This window comes from Diabrotica virgifera, chromosome 2, assembly GCF_917563875.1.
Source record: "Diabrotica virgifera virgifera chromosome 2, PGI_DIABVI_V3a".
NCBI lineage: Eukaryota > Metazoa > Arthropoda > Insecta > Coleoptera > Chrysomelidae > Diabrotica > Diabrotica virgifera.
This window is the reverse complement of record NC_065444.1, coordinates 32,915,463-32,941,992: the sequence shown is the minus strand read 5'-3', so window position 1 is coordinate 32,941,992 and position 26,530 is coordinate 32,915,463. Positions and strand designations below refer to the sequence as shown.

Sequence of the window (26,530 nt, the reverse complement as noted above, 5' to 3'; positions counted from 1 at the left end):
TTGCAATAAATAATAAGTACAGGCCCTCCTCTCGGTAATTTTATTTGGCGAGAGAATATTCGAAACTATATTTCGTTTTCTATTATGTCTGAAGACGTGATCGGAGAGTACGGAGAGCTTGTTTTCAAATTACGGGTTGAGAGTTTATTAATATGCAAAAACGTTTCTCTTTTGGTTCACATCGGATGAGACGGTCGTTCACAAAGGGTTTTGTTCTTTAAAAATGTTCTTGTTATGGCCCAAGTATTTTACATCGGTATGCTAACGTTCAATGGAAGTAAAATAATGGTAAATTGAGTAAAAACTATATAAAAGTAATATAAATTTATTTTTATTTTTAGTAAGAAAAAGGACAAAAGACCCTTTCGTTCACTCCGATATCCTTTTTTATTTGATGTTATATAACAATATAAAAAAAGTTATTAATCTTCCCAATTCGTCAACAATAAGCATACAAAAATATTTTTTATGTATATATCTATATATTTTATGTAAACATAATCTAATTTTCTTCATACATATTAAAGTGTAGGGATGAAATGCACTGTCATTTCAACTATGCAGGAATCTCTAAGCTAAGGTCTTCCTATCTTGTGTCCTCACCTTTGCTTGTCGCCATGTAACTGCTTTTTTGTGAAGTTGTTTCCTCAATCTATTTACCTGTTCATCTGGTCTTTTCTTTTTACGAATCTGTAGTATGTTTTGTTTCCGTCTATAACAGTTTTTGGAAATATTCTTTCCACCTTTGCCTCTTGTTCTGTTAAAAGGTCACCCTTCTCGTTCCTTATCGACGTTGTTTCTTTGATTTTATTACCTCTTAGACCTTTATAACTTTATGATTGCTCCTGCTGTATTCTTCTAATTTGTTTCCTTTTCATGGTTGATCTTTTCTGTTACTTAAATATTATCTCCATGTACATTCTTTTTTATGTCTTTGTGCTCGTAGAAAGTATTGGTAGCAAGTTGTACTAGACAGTAATCGAGCAATCTTCTACCATTGTTACTTCTTGTTGATTCTCCATGTTTTACAATCATAATATATACTGGTGATCTCTTTCCCTTCTCTGCGATTCAGAGCTATAACACATTTATGTCTTTTGCCAGCTTCAGTTACTTGGGTCAATTCTTCCCAGAAACATTCTTTTTATTCTGCTTTTTCATCCTCGTTTGGTCCGAAAACCATAAGCGATTATTAAGCTCTTGGTTTGCTCGTATAGCCTATATAATTTGAGATATCATGATTCTTTCTGATATAGCTTTCGATTTCCTTCAGAATTTTCTCTTTTATCGGCGCGTATTATACAAGCTACACTTCTTGTTGCTCTTTTTTTGTCAACTCCACTGTATAACATCAAATGTCCATTTTCTAATTCTACTTCTAATTTGCCTTTATTTTTCATTTCAGTTAAAGCTAAGAATAACTGATACCTTACTTTCGCGATACTCCCAAACTGTTTGCAAATTAATGGTACTCTAGTAAGTTTATGATAGTAGTACTTGTGATCGAAAGAGTTTGTTTGTGTATTGATAGCGAAAATGGCGAGACGTGTTTTATATTATAAATCAAGTCATATTTAATTTGCACGCTTATTTTACTAATGAAAATGCCAGAGAAGGCCCTTTGCGACAAGTTCAATCCGTACATAAACGTGTGTGTGATAGGTTGTGTATTAGTGGGACATTACTGAAGTCAATTTTGAAAAACAGAGAAAGTGTAAATAGTGAAGAAGAGATCACACAATATAAAGCTAGACCACACCCTAACACTTAGGATTTTCCTGAGAGTTAAAAGTTTTAAATTCGAGACATTATAAATATATAAAATTATAGAAAAGAAACAGCATGTTTCTGTAGAGATGGTGTTAAAAAAATTAAAAGACAGAAATATATTCCAAATTTCCAGGATGTCTCAGGAGCGATTTTAAATTTCATTTGTTTATTTAGACGAAACTTGTATTTTCGCTTAATATGGAATAAAGTGGATTTGGCAAGTATGAGAGTATAAAATACATAAAACACACCAATACTAAGGGAAAGAGGCATATTATATTCTATGTGGGTGGAAAACATGATTTTTTTGAGGAATCGGATTTTGTGTTCTCGTCAAAATCGGCTGAATATCACGATAACATGAATACGGAGATGTTTGTAAATTGGTTGAAAGAAAATATTCCAAATGTACATGAACCATTCCAATAGTTGATAATGAACCATACCGTTCGGAAATTTTAAATAAGCAACTAACAAATTCCTGGACAATACCTACATAAATTAAAAAAAATGGTTAACGAATAAAAATATTTCATTTGCTCACGATTCTTTCTTTTTAACCAAAAATAGTGCAGGTAGCCAAAAGATGTCAAAAATCAAGAATATTATTTATAGTAGAAGAGATTATATATTATAGTTTTGGATATCATGTGTTAGTCTTATCCCCTTATTACGATAACTAAATTGGACGTAGCCAGTACAGTGACCGATCCATTTTTGGAAACACGGCAAGAAGCATTGAATATTGCTACTCCTGCAATTTGAGAATGTTGGATGCGTCAAAATTATGTTTTATGTTTTCTATATTTCAGAAAACCTAGTGCCTAATATTTTGAAAATATCTTATAAGTTTTCTAAAATATATACAGGGTGAGTCATAACTATAGGGACATAGACTAAGGACAGGTTATTTGGACCAAAATATGGCTATTGGGCCAAATATGCCTTAATAAAATGTTGCTGAGAAAAAAGATACAGGGTGTTAAAGTTAATTTTTGTTTTTCGTTTTTTGCTAATAGTTTCCCTGTATATTTATAAATTGCTATCAAAATTGGCACAGAGGCATAATCTTAGACAAGAAATAGTATTTTATCTACAATTTTACGTTTTGTCATAGAGGGCGCCACGTGGATCATTCCTGATGATCAAATTGAGTCTAAACTTTTTCTGATGAAACTTTTTAGTAATTTTTATTAGAAAATATGACGTAAACATCATTTTTACGTAAAATTGGCACTCTTGTTTAAACATGATAATTTCAACCGTTTTCGATAAAAACGCATATGACAGCCCTGGGCACTAAGGCTATCTTCTCCCGGTGAGGGTGGTTATCCCTTATCCGAGGGGTGGAATAATTGATACGCTTACTTGTTGAGTTGGTTTATTTACACTCGCATTAGTATAAGCTGGTAGCACCGCACCCAAAGAACATCTCGTGTAGAAAGAGACACTATCTTTAATGTGGAAATATTACGTCTGATCACCAAAATAGAATGACGAATGTCTAATATAATATTATGAATTCCCTTGTTATAGTTTTACTGTTTATATTTTTAGAAATGCCTATTCAGCATCGACCATGAAAAGTGTTTATAATTGACTCTGCAATTATTAGTTGAATCGTGATCTGGGCTAACAATATTTATATAATCGAATGAAGGTTGTAATATTGTTATGATGACATAAATAACTGAAAGTAATTATTGTAGATAATTACAGGGTGTTTTTAAGATATATCTACTGAGTACAGATGAATTCTTGTACACCTTCCCTTTTTAGGAATTTTCCGACTACGGGGAGGGAAATTTGCAAGTCGTGCTACCAACCCATACTGTGTTGTAATCAATACAAAAAATTTATTTTATATACAAACTTCCTAAGCCTACGCAAATACATAAATAATATAAAATGTTCGTTTAACAACATTGTTTCGTAACACTTGTCACTCACTGTGTTTTCGGATTGTAAGCATATAATCTATTCTTATGTATTTCCTTGATTTTATTGTTTTCTATTCTGATTTTACAATTAACGTTATTTACTTCTGTTATCGTGAAAGGACCTACATAAAGACTATCAAACTTACCATTCTCTTCCCTTTTTACAAGGACTAGGTCTCCTCTTTTAAAGTGTTGTGGTGTTGCTTTGAGCTTATTCTTTTCTTCTTGCCGCTCTTTTTTGTCTTCATTGCTTCTAGTGAGGTGACCTATCGTGTCTATGTACGCTGTGTCCTCTGGTTTCGAAGAAGTATCCGATATCACGTCTTCTTTGACAAGTGTTCTATTCGGTTTGTTAATTTGACATTTATGGCATTGTTTAACGTATTTTCTTACGTCTTTTTCCAAATTTTTCCATCTAAATCTTGCTTTTAGCTTCTTTATTAGTCTATTTTTCTTTAAGTGTCCTCCGAACATCGGGTGATTATGGTATTCTTTTATTAATCTGTGTTTTTCTTTGTCATCTTTTATTGTTTCTGGTACTTCACATATGTATATTTCTATATTCTTCAATTTCTTATTTCCTTCTTTAATAAATTCATCAATTGTGCACATTTTAAAAATAATATCATTTACGTATATTTTTACTTTACGTACTGCATTCTCTACCGCCAGCTTATCAAGCTGTACCAACGCTTGGTTTAAATCGAAATGATTCAATCCTGTGGCTATGCTTTTGCTGCATTTTATTTTGTTTTTGGCCCTAATGCTCAGTCTTGGTGAGATTAGTTCTGCTCCAAAGGACAAAATTGGTAGTCTATGCGCCTCTAAATTATTTAGTACCTTCCTTACTGTCTGTTTGGTGGCTTCTGGCTGTAGTGCGAGTTCACTTTCAGCCTTTGTTTGTCTTGCTTCTTTCTCCTTTTCTTTTGCTTGAGCTCTTGTTATGGCTAGTATATGGGCGTTGTCTATGTATAGGTTTTTTAGTTGATGCAATGTTATTCTTGAAAGGCTGTCTGCGTAGTTACTTTTCCCTGTTATATACTCTATTTCGAAGTCATATTCTTCTAGGTCTAATCTGATCCTCGTGAGTTTTGAGGTTGGTTCTTTCATTGCAAATAGGTGTGTCAAAGGTTTATGGTCTGTTTTTACTTTGAATGTTGGTGCTCCATATAGATAACATTTAAAATAATTAATTCCCCAATGAATCGCTAGTAATTCCTTAACGATTATAGGTTTATTACATTCTCCTTTACTAAAACTTCTTGATGCATATGCTATAGGTAGGTCAATTCCGTTATAATCTTGACTTAGGATTGCTGAACAACTCTCATTGGATGCGTCTGTTGTTAAGATAAACTGTTTGTTGAAATCAGGATATTTTAAAATTGGTGGTTTCGTCAGAGATGCTTTAAGCTTTTTGAATGCTTTTTCACACTCCTCGGTCCACGAGAATTCTACTCCTTTCCTCGATAATTTGTTGAGTGGTCTGCATATTTCCGCAAAATTTTTAATAAAACGTCTGTAATAGTTGCAAAATGCTACAAATCTCTTTGTTTCTTCCGCTGTCTGAGGTGTCGGATATTGTTCAATTACTGCATACTTCGCTTTGTCTGGTGATACTCCCTCTTGAGAAAGATCATGTCCTAAATATGTTACTTCCCTTCTAAAGAATTGACATTTTCCTGGGTTAAGTTTCAAATTGAATTTTCGACATGTCTCAAATGTCTTTTTCAGGTTGTCTAAGTGATGTTTTTCGGATATTCCAATTACTACGATATCGTCCATGTAAAGAAATGCTTTGTCTGGTGTTAATCCTGAAAATGCTATTGACATCATTCTTGAAAAGCTATTTGGGCTGACATTTAATCCAAAAGGTAATCTGGTAAATTGAAATGCTCCATTTTCTGTGCTGAACGATGTGTATTTTCTCGATGATTTTTCTAATGGTATCTGGTGAAAGCCTGACATTAAGTCTATAACTGAAAACCATTTTGCTCTTCCTAGTTGATCTAATATCGAATCTATTCTTGGTAATGGAAATTTGTCTGTAACTATCTTCTTGTTCAGTTGTCTAAAATCTATGCATAATCTCCATGCTTTTCCTCCATCTATAGCTTTTTTCGGTACCAGTACTACTGGACTGTTGTACTCGGATGTAGATGGTTCTATGATTCCTTGGTCTCTTAGGTTTTGTACTTGTCGATTTAATTCCTCTGTTTGCGCATGAGGTGTCCTATAATTCTTGATATATACCGGAGTTTGGTCTTTAACTCTTAGTTTTTGTTCGTAGAAATTGTTACAGGTTAACATATCATGCCTTAGGGCGAATATGTCCGAACATTCCTCGCATAACGATACTAAGTTGTCTCGTATGTATTCTGGTATGTCTAATTTCAGTGATTCTCGTAATTCTTTTTTTCTGTCCTTGCTGTCGTTGACTAGCCTATATATATTGAATAGTTTAATATCCAACGTCCTGATTGTGCTTGCGTCTACATTTACTGTTTCGTACGTTGTGTTCAAAATTTTGATGTAAGGATTATTACTTGAAATAATTGCTCTTGCTATGAATATTCCTGGTTGTATTTCTTGCTGTTCCACTATCCTGTCTTTCTTTAACGTTTGAAAAATTTTTACGATTCTGTAAATTTCACATCTAGGCGGTATTATTATGGTGTCATTGTCTATATTATCCAGAATTTTCGTACTAATGTAACAATCGTTGTCCTCTTTAATGTGCATTTTAAGGTTTGCGTAATCTAGTATACATTGAAAGTTAGAAATAAAGTCTCTCCCAATGATTCCGTCTGTTGGAATTGGAAAGTTAGGTTCTACCAATTGAAAGATGTGTTCGAATCGAGTTCCTTTTACTTCGAGTGTTGTCTCAACTTCTCCCATTGTTTGCAACTCTCCTTTAGTGACTCCTTTTATTTTCGCCTTTGTGTTTGGTTTCACCTGTTCCTTCATAAAATCTTGTGAACATTTTAGTATTGAAATGTCAGCTCCTGTGTCTATGATAAAAGTGCTTGTTTTTTCAAGAATTCCTGTTTTCATTCGTACAAAGTTCGTTAGGTTTAGGTCGAAGTTGTAAATGTTATATTTTATTTCTGCCTGTGTGCTTCCAACTTCTTGTTCATTCAAAACCCCAACTGCTGGTTTTCTTGCTCTTCTTGACTGTCCTCTATTTCTAGTAACCTTACGTTCCTGTTACGTCCGCCTCTCTGGTTTCCTCTGTATGTTTGATTGTTAAATTGTCTGTATCCTCTGTTCGAATAATTTCGTTGATTGTCCGTTGCTTCTCCTTCGTTCCGTTGTCCGAAGTTATTTCTTCTTCCTCTGTCATATTTGTTATGGTATCCTCTTCTGTATTGCTGCTGTCCTCTCCTATTCTCGTAGTTTGTCCTATAATTTAAGACTCTTCCTTGTGCATTTTCTTCAGTCGTATCGATCGACAAAAATTTAGATACTACTTCCTGCCGTGATGTAAAGTTACCTGCTTCCAGTATTATCTTAGCTTTCTCTGCATTAGCGTTTCGTTTCATTGTTGTTACTACTGCTTCCGTCGTATATTTCTTTGCTAAGTCAAGTGGCATTCCTTCCGCTATGTATGCTACTTTTAATTGTTCTGCTAACTCTTCCACTTCAGATGCGTACACTGCTGCATCTCTATGCCCTTGCCTTTTTTTTGCTAATTTGGCTATTAAATTCTTCGGATTATCACCTTTTAATTCTTTCTTTAGTGCTTCAGCTATCCGTGGAATTGTATCTTCTGTGGTTATTAGGTTCCTAGCCTTATTGGTGAGTCGCGTTTTTATTAGCGTTACAGCTGTGTCTTCATGACCTTCTGCCAATTTTCCAAGTAGTTCTAATGCGTCTAAAAATGGTTGTAATTTCCCTGCGCTTCCATCGAACTCGTTGGGCAATATCTTGCTTGCGATATTCAAAAATTCATTGATTGTCAAAGCCATGTTTAATATTGTTATATCTTGTTTTATGTCACCTTTTTCCTCTTTTATTTCGTCGTTAATTATTTCTTCTTCTACTTCCTCGTCGCTTTTTCCTTCTTCTGCTTCCTCGTCGCTTTGTTCCTCTTCAACTTCCTCGTCGATTGGTTGATGTATTGAATTTGGAACCACTGTTCTTACATTTACTGCTTGAAATGAGCGTATAACTTTGTCTCTGATTTTTCCAAAATATTTGTTGCACGATTCCCTTTGTTTGTCCGAAAGTGCTTCCCAGTTTTTTCTAGTCAATTGTGTGAACTTGTTATAAGCTTTAATTAGCTGTGTCGTTACTTCTTCCTTTATATCCTTAGATTTCGGAACTTTTTTCTTTAAGACTCTTCTGCTTTGCCTGTCTATTTCTTGTGCAATTTCCTCAACTATTTTGACAAAATCTTCCCAAGTAACTTTGTTGCTACTCATTTATACATAATTTTTTTTCTTTTTTTCAGCTTCTGCACTTCTTAGCGAAAATATAAATTCGATAGTCTTACGGTGTATATAGATATGTAGTATATAGATATATAGTAAAAAAATATAGAGATAAAATAATACGTCAATATATGGTAAAAATATGTAAAAATTGCAGTAGTAATAAAAATTCAAAAATAAATAACGTTATATTAACCCTCGTAAATAAGTAGTTAGAGTAATAATTTAAATGTATTATGCATATAGCGTATATTTGTTATATCGTATATTTATTTTGATAGGTATATTTACGATAGCAAATATTAAGATCATAAAAAATTGCAAAAATGTACTAAAAATCAGTAGTCAAATAATAAATGAATAAAAGTCAGCAATGATAAGGTATACGTTGATAAATATGTAAAAATCATATAAAATTGTATCATTGCGTCCTATAATAACTTAATATGAGGGTAAAAAAAATCTTTTTATATTGATAAATATTGGTAATAGAATAGAATAATTAAGTAAAAATAGGTAAACTTGAAACATATATTAATGTAATTAAGGTAGCACATAATGTTTATACTTTATACTTTATATTAATCAGGAAATACCATAAAAATAGCTAATATGGACTTACCACTTTTACGCGTCTTTGTTCGTATCACAAGTCCTCGCTGCACGTTCCATAGCATTGTCCATTTTCCATTGTCCCACGATGTTCCATCTCCATACTATTCCATTTTCAGCTCCGCGTCGGCCTGATGTCTCCATCCATTTTACATATACCACACTGTTGTCTAAGGTGGTCTAGGTGCCTGAACATTGACGTGTTTCTTCATACCTGTCCTGTTTACCAGTCCTGAGTTCTTCCCTGGTTCTGGATCGCCATATGACAGCCCTGGGCACTAAGGCTATCTTCTCCCGGTGAGGGTGGTTATCCCTTATCCGAGGGGTGGAATAATTGATACGCTTACTTGTTGAGTTGGTTTATTTACACTCGCATTAGTATAAGCTGGTAGCACCGCACCCAAAGAACATCTCGTGTAGAAAGAGACACTATCTTTAATGTGGAAATATTACGTCTGATCACCAAAATAGAATGACGAATGTCTAATATAATATTATGAATTCCCTTGTTATAGTTTTACTGTTTATATTTTTAGAAATGCCTATTCAGCATCGACCATGAAAAGTGTTTATAATTGACTCTGCAATTATTAGTTGAATCGTGATCTGGGCTAACAATATTTATATAATCGAATGAAGGTTGTAATATTGTTATGATGACATAAATAACTGAAAGTAATTATTGTAGATAATTACAGGGTGTTTTTAAGATATATCTACTGAGTACAGATGAATTCTTGTACACGCAGTCGAACTGCTTAGAGTCTTTAAAAAAGGATTTCAAATATTATTTCATTTATGAAAAGTATGCTTTGGACTTTCAGATAATTGTTGTTGGTAAATGTCATTTGTTCAGAGTAAATTATTTTTGATGTGACAGTGTAGTGTAGTGTTGCATTTTTTAAAAGTAATCATTACTTTTTTGATTGAAATGCCTCGTCACAATCATTTTACTAATGAAGAAATGCGAGATATGATTTGCGTATACGCACAAGAAAATTTTTGCGGTCGCTCGGCAGCCAGAAAGTATGGAATGTTATACGCAAACAGAAGGCAACCAAATCACAAAACTTTTGCAAGATTATATCGTAGTTTAGGTGAAACTGGGTCATTTCACACTAAAAATCGGGGTGGTCGACCGAAACAAATCACACCTAATCAAGAAGATGAACTTTTGGTTCGAGTAGATGAAAATCCTGAAATAAGTTCACGGCATCTATCAGCAGCAACAGGAGTAAGTCAGTCGTCTATTGTTAGAATTCTAAAAAAAGAGAACCTCCATCCTTATCACTTCACTCCTGTTCAAAATTTACTTCCAGCAGATCTTCCACGACGGTTACAGTTTTGCCAACGTATTCTGAATAAACATCGCAATGACAGACACTTTATTAAGAATATTATGTTCACCGACGAAGCAACTTTTACCAGACGAGGGGTTTTTAATTGGCGAAATAGTCATTATTGGGAAGAAGAAAACCCGCATGCTATTAAATCTAGACATTTTCAGCATGAGTTTAAATTGAATATTTGGTGTGGCATTATAGGCGACCAACTACTAGGGCCTTATGTTCTTCCTCCGAATTTAAATGGAGATTCTTATTTATTCTTTTTGGAAAATACTCTTAGTGATATTTTAGATGATCTGTCACTGGATGAGCGCCACCTCATTTTTCATTAGCTGTTAGAAATCATCTTAATGACGTATTTCCTCAACGATGGATTGGCAGAGGCAGTGATTTTCAATGGCCACCAAGAAGTCCTGAGTATAACCCGCTAGATTTTTATTTTTGGGGACATATGAAGTCCTTAGTTTATGCCAATGAAATTAATACACGAGACGAACTTTGGAGATACATTTAAAATGCAGCTAATCTTATAAGGGGACAGAATAATATTTTTTTAACGTCCGAAAATTCTTTATAAAAAGAATTAGAAAAGGCATAGAAATCGGAGGAGACCATGTAGAACAATTAGTTTGAGTTTTTGTGAATTCTTTTAAGTTAAAGTGTGTTTAGTTTTGATTTATCGTCAAAACGGAAACTTTACGTTAGTTGCAACTTTGTTTATTAGTTTGGTATTTGATATCCCCTTCTGCGTTCCTGAAATCTTCAATTGCGGTTTTATCGAAAACGGTTGAGATTATCATGTTTAAACAAGAGTACCAATTTTACGTAAAAATGATGTCTACGTCACATTTTCTAATAAAAATTACTAAAAAGTTTAGACTCAATTTGATCATCAGGAATGATCCACGTGGCGCCCTCTATGACAAAACGTAAAATTGTAGATAAAATACTATTTCTTGTCTAAGATTATGCCTCTGTGCCAATTTTGATAGCAATTTATAAATATACAGGGAAACTATTAGCAGAAAACGAAAAACAAAAATTAATTTTAACACCCTGTAACTTTTTTCTCAGCAACATTTTATTAAGACATATTTGGCCCAATAGCCATATTTTGGTCCAAATAACCTGTCCTTAGTCTATGTCCCTATAGTTATGACTCACCCTGTATAGAATTCGTTAAGAAGACAATAAGCAGAGAAAGGCCTAATACACCTAATATGTCATAGAAATCAAAAATAATTTGACTTCAAAAGACTTTTAAAAACACATTTAAAAAGTGAAACATTATGTACGGGGTTATTCACTATATTTTAATCCACCTGTAAGTAAACTGATTTATTTACAGAATTAGCAAAAAATGTAAAATAAAAAAGTTACACGATCTTTTATGTAGTTTTCGAAAATGATAGTAGAAAAACAAAGAAGGTTCAAACAAAATGGCCGCAGATGTTAACTTTGTTAATTTAAATGGAACACCCTGTATATGGTTACACTTTTGAATAGAATGTTCAGTAACAAACATTCCATATTGAGTTTGATGGCCCTATTTGGAAGAACAAGCTAGATACTAGATATTCTGTATTCTAATTCTGTAAATCAAGCAGTTTGCAGGGGGGTCAAAATATAGTGAATAACCCGTGCATTTAAAATTTATTTTAATTCTGAAAAAATGATGAACGTATTTTATTGATTTTGTTAGCACAATATTGTAAATATGTACAAAGACAAACAATTCGTTGTTCATTTCTGTTTTTACAAACAACATCATACAACTAACGATTTAAAATACCTACACATTTTCCATTTTATAAAAATTTTAAAATTCCAATTTTATTTTTCAGCTGAAAGCGTTCTATGTAGATTTATTGGTGCCGTTGGAAACTAACTTGGAAAAGGATACGAAAGTGGTGCAAGTAAGTTAATTTTTCTTCTTTTTCTTACAGTTGAAAATACAGTTGAAAATATGCCAAGCTGTTTTGTATTGTGTAAATTATGTTTTCGGTTTTTAATTTATAAAGCAGTCTGTTTTTTCATTTGTTGGAAAGTGTGGGAAATCGATAAAATATAATATTCACCAATACATAATTGTCACCAACACGCTTGTTGGTTTTTGGCAAAAATTTTGATATTGATTAAGATTGATACCAAATTTTAATACAGGATAAATTTATATTAAAGGTTATTCCTTGTTTTCTTTTGGAGATTGGTGATCATAATGATTATCTGTACTCTGAAAAGAAGGTGGGATTCAAGAGACAGAAAAACTAATAAAATTAAAACAGTTTTTTTTTCTGAAATAATTTTGGCGTGAAAGATTGAGAGCTGGAAGAATAAAACAGAAAATTAGATAAATAAAACCAGACAGAGATCCTGAACAAACTAAAATGAGGGCGCCAGTCTTACTCTTCAGCAAATTAACAAATTTCTAGATTAACTAACTTTCCTAATATAAAATTCATATTGTTTCCTCCTAAACCAACTACCCTATGAAGTGAAACTGGAAAAAGATAATATGTAATAAGAAAAACGAATTTTACTAAATTATTTATTACAATTTTCATAAATCTAATACAATTTACAAAAGAAAATATACAAGGTTATAGTGTGATACGTATAGTTAGTAAATAATTGAAAATAAAAAATCCTAGTAAGATTTGATAGTTTAAAAATAGAATAACCCATCAATTTTTATGTTTGTACTGTTCATTGAAATTGAAATAAACCCAAAAATAAAATACCGGAATATTTGAGATATACTGCGTAACTTGGAACCATATGGGAAACTTTTTTAATATCAATTTTACAAAAAAAAGTTATTCTTTATAAAGTGCTCTGCATAGTCTAAAACCTAAGACGCAATCATCAGATATCAAATTTTATCAACAGTATACGAGGTATGTCAAAAAATATGAATTTCGCTCAAGAGTAAAGTGCCTTTATATTTCAAAATATCGAAAATTTTCATTAAGAAAAGTTGTTTGTAATTAAAAATTATGTTATAATTTGCATTTACAGTCTTCTAATTGGAAAAAAAAAATTTGAAATCTTTCCTCAAATCACGGACACCCAACATCATTTTTATTTATGATAGCTCCGTTATTATTAATTTTACGAAAAAAAGTTATTCTTTATGAAACGTTCTGCATAGTCTAACAACTAAGATACAATTATAAGATATTAAATTTTGTCAATTTTATACGAGGTATGTCCAAAAATATGAATTTCGCTGAAGAGTAAAGTACCTTTATTTTTCACTATATTGAAATTTTTTTATGGTATAAAGTTGTTCAGAATTAAAAACTGTGTTTCAATATGCAATTGCATCCTTCTAGTTGAAATATTGTGAACTATAAAGGTATTTTACTCTTGAGCGAAATTCATATTTTTTGACATACCTCGTATAAAATTGACAAAAATTGATATCTTATGATTGCATCTTAGTTTTTTGACTATTCAGACATTTTTATAAATAATAACTTTTTTTCGTAAAATTAATAATAACGGAATTAACTTAAATATAAATGATGTTGGGTATCCGTAATTTCAGGAAAATTTTCAATTTTTTTTTAATTAGATGAGTGTAAATGCATATTATAACATAATTTTTAATTACAAACAACTTTTCTTCATATCAATTTTTGATATTGTGAAATATAAAGGAACTTTACTCTTGAGCGAAATTTATATTTTTGGACATACCCCGTATATTATTGATAAAATTTTATATCTGATGATTGCATCTTCGGTTTTGGACTATGCAGAGCACTTTATGAAGAATAACTTTTTTTCGTAAAATTTATATTAAAAAAGTTTCCCATATGGTTCCAAGTTACGCAGATACACTGTATTACCATTTTTTGACAGCAGCGATAGAAAATCCTGGATAAAGTCTCCACTGAAGACTTTAGTTGGCTGATATTCACATCAGCGATCACCACACCGTGCTAGAGACGAAGTTGGATGGTACGTGACCCATAAATTCACGTACGATAGAAGGAACCATTCGATTTTCGGAAAAGTCTAACCATAAACCATTTATGGTGAGAATGATGGATGCAGAAAATAGCAAAATCCAAAGTAAACCTATTTACTATGAAGAAACGGAAATTTTCCAGGTACGGAAAATGGGCCAAAAAGCCGACAAAATTAGAACCAAAACCATAAGACCAAAATTCAAAATATAAACTCCAAAATCCAAAACCCTGAATCCACAGTTGTTTAGGATTTAGAAAAAGCTATCACAGTTTTTACGAGTACACACAGTTTTTACACATAGTACCTTGTACAATGGATCTTCTCACAAACAACTGCTTGCCACAACAGAGAAATGAAGACAAATTAGATATTAGTGGTCTTTCAAAATAACGAACTTGCCACTTTTTACAAAAGCTAAACGATGTATAGAGGTGGGAACTGATATATTTTTGTAGAGGCTTTGTAACTGTAACAATAGGACAGCTTGCGGAAACCTCAGGGAAGTCTAGATCAGACATTACCATGTGCTCGAAAATGAATGTCTTTGATCAGTGTATATTTCGCCCGTATGGAGCGGAAACATTGACCCTTGCCAGAAAACTAATCAATAAAATACAAGTAGTACAGAAAGCAATGGAGAGGTCAATGTTGAATATTATATCCTTCAGATACACAAATCAAATAATTAGGAGAAAGTTATTACGGACGTAGTTAAAATAATTGTATTAACTATTTGCCAACGCTCAAATGGAACTGCGCAAGCCAGGTTGGTAGAGTCGGTTCCATGACATCTCGTAACGCGACAGTTCGTAACCGGACAGTTGGTAACGGACAATTCGTAACAGCGACAGTTCGTAACGGCGACACTTCGTATCGACGACAGTTCGTAACTACACAAATTCGTAACGGACAATTCGTAACGTCCAAATTGAATTATTCTGTTTATTGTTGTTAACGTGGAAATTAACTGTTATTACAGTTATAAATGAAATTATGTTTATCAATTTAACGAATCAGTATCAGGATAAATATTTTTAAGGCATTTCATATTTCGTGTTTCAGAATATAATAAAAGTATTACCAAGTATTACCATATTAAAAATACCAAGTATTAAAGCATTAAAAGCCATCCCTCTCCTCTTATTAACTATAACCGTTGATTGAATGCCCCAAAGCTATTACCACAGTATAAAGAGGGACAGTAGAACCACTCTCCGAAAAATTGGAAGTAAAATCTATAGTCGCGCATGGTGACCGCGCAATGTTCTTAGTCGCTTTTGCCTCACTCTCGCATTGCTAATCGCATAGAAACGTACGGATTTTAACAGGGAAAACACGCATCCATCACTGGTGAATTACCAATTGCGTACTGCCGGTATTACTTCTTGAGATCAAAGCGCCGACAGAGGAGTGGTTTTACTATGGAACCTCTATATACTGTGCTATTACTAATCACAAGGTGTATTATATTAACAGGTAATTATAATCTTTCCTTTGCAAAATGTTTATTTAAAAAGTTTGGAATGTCTAAAGACGGTGGTCAGATTAAAGATTTCGGTTTCTTTGTCTAGGTATATGTAAATTTAAGGAACAATAAGAGGAATAAACTTTTAAGAATATTGTTAAAAGTTTGTATGTATTTAAATATTTTTTTGTGTTTAAAGACTTTTAATATACTATGAAACACAAAAATAAAATGTGTTAAGCATATTTATTCCCGTACTGATTCGTTACATTGATAAACATAATTTTAATTATAACTGTAGTAACAGTTTCCACGTTAACAAAAATAAACAGAATAATTCAATTTGAACGTTACAAATTGTCCGTTACGAATTTGTATAGTTAGCAAGTGTCGCCGTTACGAACTGTCGCTGGTACGAATTGTCCGTTACCAACGCTCTTGAAACGCTTTGAAACGCTCCAAAGACACGATGCTCATCGTAATCGACGGCGACCTCCAACAAAATGGTCGGGCGACATCAAGCGCATCCAGCACAACTGGATTTAAGGTGCTCACGATCGGATACAATGGAATTACTTACGGGAGGCTTATGTTCAGCCGTAAACCCAAAACGTCTAATCATGATGATATATGTGATAAAAGATAGAACGTATGTTAAATTTAATTAGGAATCCTAAGCCGGACAGACAAAAGGCAAAAGGGATCACTTATTATTTGCAGAAAAACAGTCTCTCTCTCTTGTCGTTTCCCCATTACTGAGGATCGTGATTTCTTCCAATATTCCTAACAATGTTTCTCCATTGGTCTCTATCTTCAGCTGCTCTAAGAGCTTCGCAGAGTGAGTTTCCAGCTGAATTTTTTATTTGGTCGGACCATCTAGTTGGTGATCGTCCTCTTGATCTTCTCCCCGGAACGTTTCCAGAAACAATTAATCTCTCCAAACTGTCGTCACCTCTGCGAACCACGTGACGAAATAATTGCAGTATTCGTTGCAGACATATTGTGGACAGCCTTTTTTTAATATTGAGTTGGTTTAGAATAGAAACGTTTGTCCTATGAGCTGTCTAAGGTATGCGCAGCATTCTTCTTCAGCACCACATCTAAAAGGCATCAATCTTTTGGCGCTCGCATGCGCGAAGAGTCCAAGTCTCTGCCCGTATAGAAATATTGAGAATACAAGGGCATTCACCAGTCTCATCTTGATATTTTGAGAGATAGATATGTCTTTCCAAACTTTAGTTAGGCGACTTATCGCATTTTTGCCATACCAATACGTCTCCGAACTTCTGCTTCACAGTTACCATCTTTAGTTATACTAGACCCGAGATAGACAAAGGCGTTACTTTCTGGTATTCTTGTAACATGTTAGTCAGTTGAATAGTGTCGAATCTGTCGACCGCCATTATTTTTGTCTTAGCTTTATTGATTTTTAGACCACTTTTATTGCTTTCGTACTCAACTCTTCGCAGGAGATCAAACAGTTCATGCTCATTTGCTGCTATAAGTGTAGTGTCATCAGCAAATCTTAAATTGGAGATTTTCCTACCAGCTACTGTTACTCCAGCGGCCCATCCTTCTAAAACCATCCTCATGACATGTTTACCATAAATGTTAAATAAGTCAGGTGACAACACGCATCCTTGTCTAACACCTCTCTCGGTCTTGAATTGGTTTGAGAACTTATGATCTAGTCGTACTGTAGAAAAACAGTGTTGAGCTATAAAAAGAAGTCATTATTAAATATTAATAATTTATATTATCAACACTAATAGTTCACATTAAACGGATCAGAGTCAAAAATGTTTAATGCAAGCAATATGTTTATCTCAATTTCATATAAAGGTAGCATTTTCTTAATAAAAATAAAGCAAATATTATATCCCCGTTCTACTACATTCTTGTGTCACAAATAAGTTATGTTTATAAAATCCCTTGAGCTGTCTAAAATAAACGCCACATTCATAAAACAAAGTGCTAGCCCAAAACCGCACTGCAGAATACTAGTATAACAGAGATGTACACCGGCGCTTCTAAACAAATTGCAGTTTTAATGCATTCTTTAGTGCCATCACAAACTATTTTACGTATACGTCAGCTGGAAGGTACATCTAATAAAATATGAGTACATACACTAAAAGTAGATATAGGCCTGGATCCCGTGTACCAAAAAAAGTTTACTAATAGTAAGCTGAAAATTTGTTAATATCTTAACGGTGTCTAGTCGGACAAACTTTGATGTATGAGATCACTGGAACAGAGGAAGTTTTAATTGTGGAACAGTTTAAAAATTTGGAACGTCAGATTATGAAAACGTCCCCATTTCAAAGAAAATAGCTGCCGATATGGTGCTGATGTGTGCTTTTGCCCTGGGGGTGAGTTTCACCCCATCTCGGTGGTGAAAAAATATATGTCCAAGATAAGTCCAGAAATGGATAAACTGACTAATTTTAAGCAACTTTTCTGGAAATTTTTTTTTCTGTTCTATAGAATTTTTTCACCAAATCAATACTTTTCGAGTTATTTGCAAGTGAATATGTTCATTTTTCAACAAAATAACCACGTTTTTAGACGTTTTTCGCAAATAACTCAAAACGTAAGCATTTTGTCGAAAAAAATATTCTTAGCAAAACTATATATAGCCTATCAATAAGTGAAATAAATGGTGTATATATTAGGTCTCTATACTTATAAAAAGAAGAGTTATAGCTAATGAAAAATAGGTTCATATTCGAAAAATTTCAAATAGAATAATTCAATGTGAAATATCCAAATAATGAAGCATTCTTGGGAAAAACACATCACAACTTTTTTAAAGTGTTTAAAAAAAGCTTTATTTCTGTTTTTATAAAAAAAATTTCTAGCATCAAATGTAAGCAAGTTACGCTCAAAATAAAGTTGGTCCCTTTTGTTTTGGCAAAAAAAATCAGGAAGATCACCCCAATTAGCAACGTAAATGAAATTAATCGTTACCGCTTCGCAAGTTACTTTACGTATGTTGTGTTTATATGATCTGTAAGTTTCATCGATTCAAAGTGCTTATTTTTGAAAAAATTTGGTTTTAAAGTAAAATTTTTAAAAAATTTAATTTTGAAAAAAATGCTTTTTTTCAAAATAACTTAAAAATTTTTGGAGATACCAAAGATCTTTAACAATAAAAAGGTCAGCTTTACTTTTCTGAATATTTTGTATTTTTTTGTTTTTCTGTAAGACAAAAATTGGTTAAGATTCGGTGTTTCTAAATTTGCATACACTCGTGATAAGTGACTCGTTCAAGCCCTTTTAACTACAGCTCTTTAAAAAATAAGGACTTTGAACCGATGAAACTTACAGATCATATGATCAATACGTACTCGAGTAAAAAACTTGTAAACTGGTAACAATTAATTTCATTTGAAATGCTAATTAGCGGGTGATTTTCCCGATTTCTTACCAAAAAAAAGGGACCAACTTTATTTTGAGCGTAACTTGTACTGTTGATGCTAAATTTTTTTTTTTAACAAAAATAAGCATTTTTTTAAACACTTTAAAAAAGTTAAATTGAATTTTCCCCAAAAAGTGTTTCGTTTTTTGGTTATGGCGCGTTAAAATATTCGATTTGGAATTTGACGAATATGAACCTATTTTTTTCATTAGCTATAACTCTGCTTCTACTAGGTATAGTGAGTGAACTAATATATACACGTTTTCACTTTTTTACGTGCTATATTTTTGGTAAGCCTTTTTCTCTGGACCAAATACTTACTTTGTGAGTTATTTGCGAAAAACCGTCTGAACACGTGGTTATCTTGTAGAAAAATTAACATATTCACTAGCAAATAACTCGAAAAGTAATATTTTGGTGAAAAAACTTTATTGTAGAACAAAAGTTGCTTAGAATTAGTCATTTTTATCCATTTCCGGACTTATTTTGAACATATATTTTTCACCCCCAAAAGGGGGTGAAACTCACCCCTAGGGCAAAAGCACACATCGATACAATATCATTTTTTTCTTTGGCTTGTTAGCTATGTGTATGCCAAATTTCATGTCAATCCAAGCGGTTGTTTAAAATTTAGAGGTTTTGCAATATTTTACCTTTAAGAGGATCGGTACGTATTTTCGGCTGCAATGCTATTCAAATGGGGATTCATTTTTTTCGAATCCTGAGAAAACTAATAAGTATTTTTGAAAAATTTAAACGCAGAATGAAAGATCACGTTATTAGCGAGGGCCGAAAGTCCCTGAGAACTTCTATACTGTTTATTTTAATAAGTTACAGGGGTGAAAAACTAAGAGAAAATTTAGTGTGATTTTTAATTTGAAATATATCATTCAAAATAAATTTTTATTTATTCTAAGGGACCTTCGGCCCTCGGTAATAATTTACTCTTTCATTCTGCGTTTAAAATTTTCAAAAATATTTATTGGTTTTTTTCAGGATTCGAAAAAAATAAACACAATGCCGTGGTAATATTTTCCAAATCTATCTTTGTCTTACAACGCACTCAGCCGAATATAATATTGTCAGCATATATTGTCAGTCAAACACTGACAATCAGTGACAATTTTAAATATTTGACATTGCATCGGGAATTTGTTGAGTTATTGATTAAATATTATTGAAATATATTGTATTTGATAAATAATTGATTTAAGACGTGAACTTAATAAAAAGTTATTTATTGTGTATTATTTGTGGAAGATCCAAGCAGAGAATACATCAGGATAATATATTCTGTGATCCAAGTATTTTGTTGTTAAAGATGTTCAAAATTGTAAGCGTTCCATAACAATATATTATTAAAAAATCACTTTAACACTTTTCTTCTTTTCTCGATTGAGTATTAGTCTTTGTTGTACAAATAAATTATTACAATCACTGAATACATAGTTAGTGAAAAAATTATCACATTTATTAACTGAATTACTAATTTCCAATTATAAAAATAACAGTTATCCAAGAACATTCAAAAGCCATCTCTTTAAATTAATGATGACATTTTCAAGTAGAATGACATTCTAGTAATGTTTACATATCCATACCAGTGTGAATTTTACTACACGTAATTTGCCGTGTAAAGACAGAAAAAGTAGGGATACACGTAAAATATTTGCGAATTATGTACCCATAGCCTTAAAGAACGTACTAATCCATTTTACATGAAAAACAACTCAAACATAATAAAAAGTTATAATAAACGGGAGTGCTTACAATACTCAATTTATTTCACGTATAGAATTTAACATAAAATTCAAAACCTTTTGATATTCATGTTTATATTTCATTTACTTCAAAACGATAATCTCGCAGAACGTTCCACTCCACATATCGAGAAATGAAAATCCAATAAACTGGAAAACAATAAAAATATTTGTCTAACATATTTCACAAACTTTATGTGTTTAGATCCAGTTGTGTAAATTGAAGAGTAAAACAAAAATCATAAATATGTTAACTTCCAAGAATACTTCAACATCACTTACACTAGGGCTTTTCAACTCTTCTCATTTGTTTCGAGTTTCTGTCATATGTTATATAATCCGTGTATAATATTAATATACGGCATATGACAAAAGCTAGAAACAAATGAGAAGCGTATTACCTCCGAATTCTATCCCACTGCATGGATTTTAAGGACATTTTGGGCCTCTAGCCTCTACTTATCTCCTTATTCAAAGTCTACCCTATGCCGATGTGAGCTTTTATCTTGGGGTGGTTCCCACCCCTTCTCAAGGGTGGAAAATTTTTTGGTATAAATTACCACGGAATTCGCTAGAGAACCTAATTCTAAGCAAAAACTGTTCTATAATTTTTTTTTGAAAACTCAATACTTTTTGAGTTATTCGTGGTTGAAAATTGACCATTTTCATTGAAACATAATACCTTTTTGAACGGTGTTTTGCGAATACCTTAAAAACTATGCATCTAACTAAAAAAACTATATTCAACATTTTTGTAAGTTATAAAAAACAAAGAGACATTTGCCTCCATAGCTCTTCGCTCTTCTACATAGTTATAATACAAAAAGAGATATGGTAGGTGAAAATAGTTTGTTTTTTGGTATATTTTCTCATATTGGTGTATTCGACTTGAAATAACAGAGAAACAGTCGATTTTAAGTGTATAATGCTATCAATACCTTTTGTAGTGCTTAAAAAGACCTTTAAATGAGCTATACTAAAGGTACATTACATTAAAACTAAGCAAGATATAATTGATGGATTCGACCGTTACTTGATGGAAGTTCATTTTATCTAACAATAAAACACTGAAAACGTTTGTTTTCTATACTTCCACAAAATGGAAGTGGAATTTTGTGGAAGTATAGAAAACAAACGTTTTCAGTGTTTTATTGTTAGATAAGCAAGATATGCTGCAAACAAAATTGATAACTAATGTGTTTTAAGAAAAAATGAGAAGTAATTTTAACTCTCATCCACCAAAATGTAAATGCATTGTTTTCCTTCTACAATGCCTTTTACTCTAGTGTTATTTCTGTGTTCAGAAAGTTAGACGGGTTTAAAATGAATGGTTTTTGAAAAAAAAAAGATCAAATTAAAGAGAGCATTTTTAGATTTTCTTAAAAATCTTCCTTTTTCTCCGTGTAACTTGAAAATGACAAGAGATATAGTAATGAAAAATAAAAGGGAAATTTTTATCTGAAAAAAACCCTACATTTTTGTAATGTATCTTTCTTTCGTATCTCTTATCATTTTCGAGTTACGTGGAGAAAAAGAAGATTTGATCTTATTTTTTCAAAAACCATTCATGTTAAACCAGTCTAACTTGTTAAACATATTATAAATAACACTATAATAAAAAGTATTGTAGAAGAATAACGATGTATTTAAATTCTGATGGATGAGGGGTTAAATATACTTCTCATTTCTTTTTAAAATACATTAGTCATCAACTTTTTTGCAGAATATCTCGCTTAGTTTGAATGTAACCGACATTTGGTATTGCTCATTTTAAAGGCCTTTTCAAGCATTATAAAAGTTGTAGGTATCATTATACACCTAAAATCGACCGTTTTTCTGTTATTTCAAGTTGAATACACCGATTTGAGCATACAGCAAAAAAACAAACTCTTCTTACAAGGTATTCACGAAAATCCGTCCGAAAAGGTGTCATTTTTCAATTAAAATGGCCAATTTTCAACCACGAATAACTCAAAAAGTATCGAGTTTTCAAAAATAATTATAGAATAGTTTTTGCTTAAAATTAGATTCTCTAGCCTCTTCCGTGGCTATTTTAACCAAAACATTTTTTACTCCCGAGAAGGGGTGGGAACCGCCCCCAAGATAAAAGCGCACATCGGCATATGGTAGACTTGGTTTCATGAGCTATTCCCTACTTACTGTGAAAATATTAAGTAAATCGATGTAGTAGGATGGAATTCGGAGCCAAATACCCTCATTAACTGCCCTATATGTACATAAAGGCCAGTAAAGAAAAAAATCATCTGAAAAAATCTACAGGTTTTTAAATGTTCTTAAAGATATACGAGCGATAGCTAATGACAAATCCTTAAAGTTGAAGATTCTGAAATAAATCTCAGAATAAAGTCATTTAAAAAAATTATACGTTTGGTCGGTTGAAGCCTACGAGGACCATTAACTGTATATTTTAAGTTCCATGTATCTTTTGGTTTCAAAATTTGCAGAGAAATCATATTTATGATCACATTTATATTGTACTTTTATTATCCATTATATATTTGAAATAAGTATTTCAACCGTTGCCACCTGCAAACGGAATAAATGACGAAGAAATAAATATATGCATTCCTTGAGGGAAACGAGCAACAAATGGAGCCTATTAAAAACTTTACCGTACAAGAAACTTACGACGTTATAAAAAATCACTTAGACCCCAGAATCTGGTTACCGGTCAAATGAACTCCCGAGAAAAGCAGTTGTTATGTTGACGCAACTCTTTAACGCAGTTCTAAGACTGAAATACTTCCCTTCGCAATGAAAGGAAGCAGAAATCATATTAATTCATAAACAGGGAAAACAGCCAAATGCACCTAGCTCCTCTCGACCAATCAGTTTACTATAGACTAAGAGCCGCTATAGGTGAAATTTCTTAATCATTTTAGGCACGACGGGACCCTATAACTTAAATAGTAGGACCTAAAAGAAAACGTTTGAACACTGTGCCGTCACTTTTCAGTGGCACATGCGTCTACAGTGGCGCATTAAACTTTCCACTTATGGACGGGATACATAAATTAAAAAATACCCTCCCTCATTACCAGAATTTATTTTTTTTTCATTTCTTTAAGTTCTATGTGATTGAGACATAAGATTCATCGTAATATTAACCCACCACCCCCTTCTCCCTGCCCCCACCATCAGAAACTTTATTTTTCGATTTTATTTTTTTTGGTGGGATGCAATCAATTTTAAAATTTCAAAAAATTCACACGCAAAAATTCACAAAACACGTCTATTTTTTATAGACCTATAGGTTGAGTGTACATAACATCAAAAAAATTTTTAAATTTTTTTTTGGAAAGTATATAACTTTTTTTTGGGGATAGCTGCAGATCTAATTTTTTCTTAGTCTTGTGTATTTTATCAAACGCTGTATTTCTAATTTTTTTCAGATTTTTCTGTAACGCTGGTCATCTTCAAAAATCCAAAAAACTGATTTTTAAGGGGGTTTTGGTGGGTTTGAACGTGTTTTTCTGATTTTTAAATATTCTAAAGGAGTAAAGGACAGTTACTTCAAGTTATATATAACCTATAAAAACAAAATTGATTTGATATATTATGAAGTTTATAAAATAGGGAAAATCCCCCAAAACCCCCCAAAAAAGAGTTTTTCGGATTTTTGAAGGTGGGGAGCCTTACGGAAAAATCTGAAAAAAATTAAAAATATAGTGTTTGATAAAACACACAAGACTAAGAAAAAATTAGACCTGCAGCTATTCCTCAAAAAAAGTTATACGCTTTTTTGAAAAAAAAATTTCTGTTAATTTTTTGAGGTTATGTACACTCTACCTATGGGTCTATAAAAAATAAGCATGTTTTATAAAAGCCTCAGCTATGCGTGTGAATTTTTTGAAATTTTAAAATTGATTGCATCCCACCAAAAAAAAATAAAAACGAAAAATGAAGTTTTTGATGGTGGGGGCAGGGGGAAGGGGGTGGTGGGTTAAAATTACGCTGAATTCTATGTGTTAATCACATAGAACTTAAAAAAATAAAAAAAATTAATTCTGTTAGTAAGGGAGGGTAACTTTTAATTTATTTATCCCGTTCATAAGTGGAAAGTTTGATGCGCCACTGTCGACGCATGTGCCACTGAAAAGTGACGGCACAGTGTTTAAAGGTTTTCTTTTAGGTTCTACTATTTAAGTTATAGGGTCCCATCGTGCCTAAAATGATTAAGAAATTTCACCTATAGCGGCTCTTAGTCTACTACCAGTCTTGTCAAAAATAATGGAACAGTTAATGATGAAGAGACTCATAAAAACTGTCGCAGCACAAAGCTTAATCCCAGACTATCAATTTGGGTTTCGTGAGAATCAGTCGACAGTAGAACAACACCGTAGACAGTAGAACATATGAAAGAAAGCAGCTGGATACTAAATGGAAGAAGCTGTACTGGATCCTTAGCAGAAAATTACAATTATCATTGCAGAACAAAGTACTAGCGTACAATACCGTTCTCAAACTAGTGTGGACCTATGGAATCCAGTTATGGGGAACAGTATCTAAATCGAACATTGCTATCATCGAGAGATTCCAGTTAAAAGCCCTGCGCAGTATAGCAGATGTTACCTGGTTCGTAACAAACCGAGACATTTATAATGATTTAGAGATGCTAACGGTCACTGCAGTGACCAAACAGCTCAGCACAAACAATCTAAGAGGCTTAGAGCAACATCCAAACACACTGGCAATTTTGCTTGGCATCAGTGAAGAAACCCGAAGGCTGAAAATAAGAACACCTTTGGATCTACCATTCTAACAGGAAATCGAGATATATGAAATTAATTTTTAAAATTGTGATAGTTTTATTCTTTTAATATTAATGTAATAATGTAATGTTATAAATTTTTATCCTTTTTAATATAAATGTAAGAATGTAACAGAGCATACAGAGAGTGGATCATTGGACAAACTCTCTTTCACGACATTGTATCAATCAACATGTATGCTTATTGTTATTGTATGATGTAAGAGATTTCAAAATAAACATTAAAAAAACTTTCATTATGAGAGGGGCCTGACAGGTCTCAACCGTCTGCTGGACGGTTAAGGGTGTAGTTTGTTAGTTTTAAAAACTACTCAAAATGTTTGTCCCATTAAAATGTTGTAAAAGCTAACCAAAATACAGTCTTAAAATCCTACTTATTGCGCCATACTTAAACTTAATGTAACGATCTCTTACAGCAAAATAAATAAAGTTTATAGCAGATTTAACGGTGCTCCCATAAAAATATCAGACATAATCTGTGTATAGCGTCGTTAACAAGCGTACATTCTAAAACGACTTTGTAAATATCAGATAAGATTGACTTTGTGTATTTTTTCAGTGCGAACAAAAGAGATTCCTTCAGCAACACAAACAGCGCTCCGAGACGTACAGCAAAGCCGTGGCATTGATGAAAAAACAAAGAAAGAAATCCAGAGGGTCCAGTAAAACAGGCCTCGCGATGGATAAGGAACTTAAGGTGATATTCTTTTACTTTTATCGTTTCCCCCCATTTCCAAATTCGTTCTTGTTTTGATAAAATCGGATGGGTTGCTCGAATACTACATGCGTGATATGGACTTGGGCCCTTTGTTTACATATACAGAGCATTCTCAAAGATATAACATGTTTCACTAAATAGTGACAATAAAAAATACAATCCACGAGTAAAAATTTTCCTGTAGCTGACTGTATACCATTAATCACAAATAAATTATTAAAATCCTTTCTAAAAGGTATATTGTATTTATTAAAATCCCTTAAAGGGATTCATCAAAATCACAGAACTTTTTCGA

At 32.5% G+C, this 26,530-nt stretch overlaps 1 protein-coding gene across 3 annotated transcripts in view; it reads left to right on the top strand.

Moving 5' to 3' along the window:
• LOC114327276 (uncharacterized) overlaps nucleotides 1–26,530 on the top strand; it is a 758,694-nt gene that overhangs the window by 669,173 nt on the left and 62,991 nt on the right. For all 3 annotated transcript variants that reach the window (XM_050643570.1, XM_050643571.1, XM_050643572.1), the window contains 2 exons: nucleotides 11,946–12,017; nucleotides 26,077–26,214. In XM_050643570.1, the coding sequence (XP_050499527.1) occupies nucleotides 11,946–12,017; nucleotides 26,077–26,214 (210 nt within the window). The remainder of the gene's footprint in view (nucleotides 1–11,945; nucleotides 12,018–26,076; nucleotides 26,215–26,530) is intronic.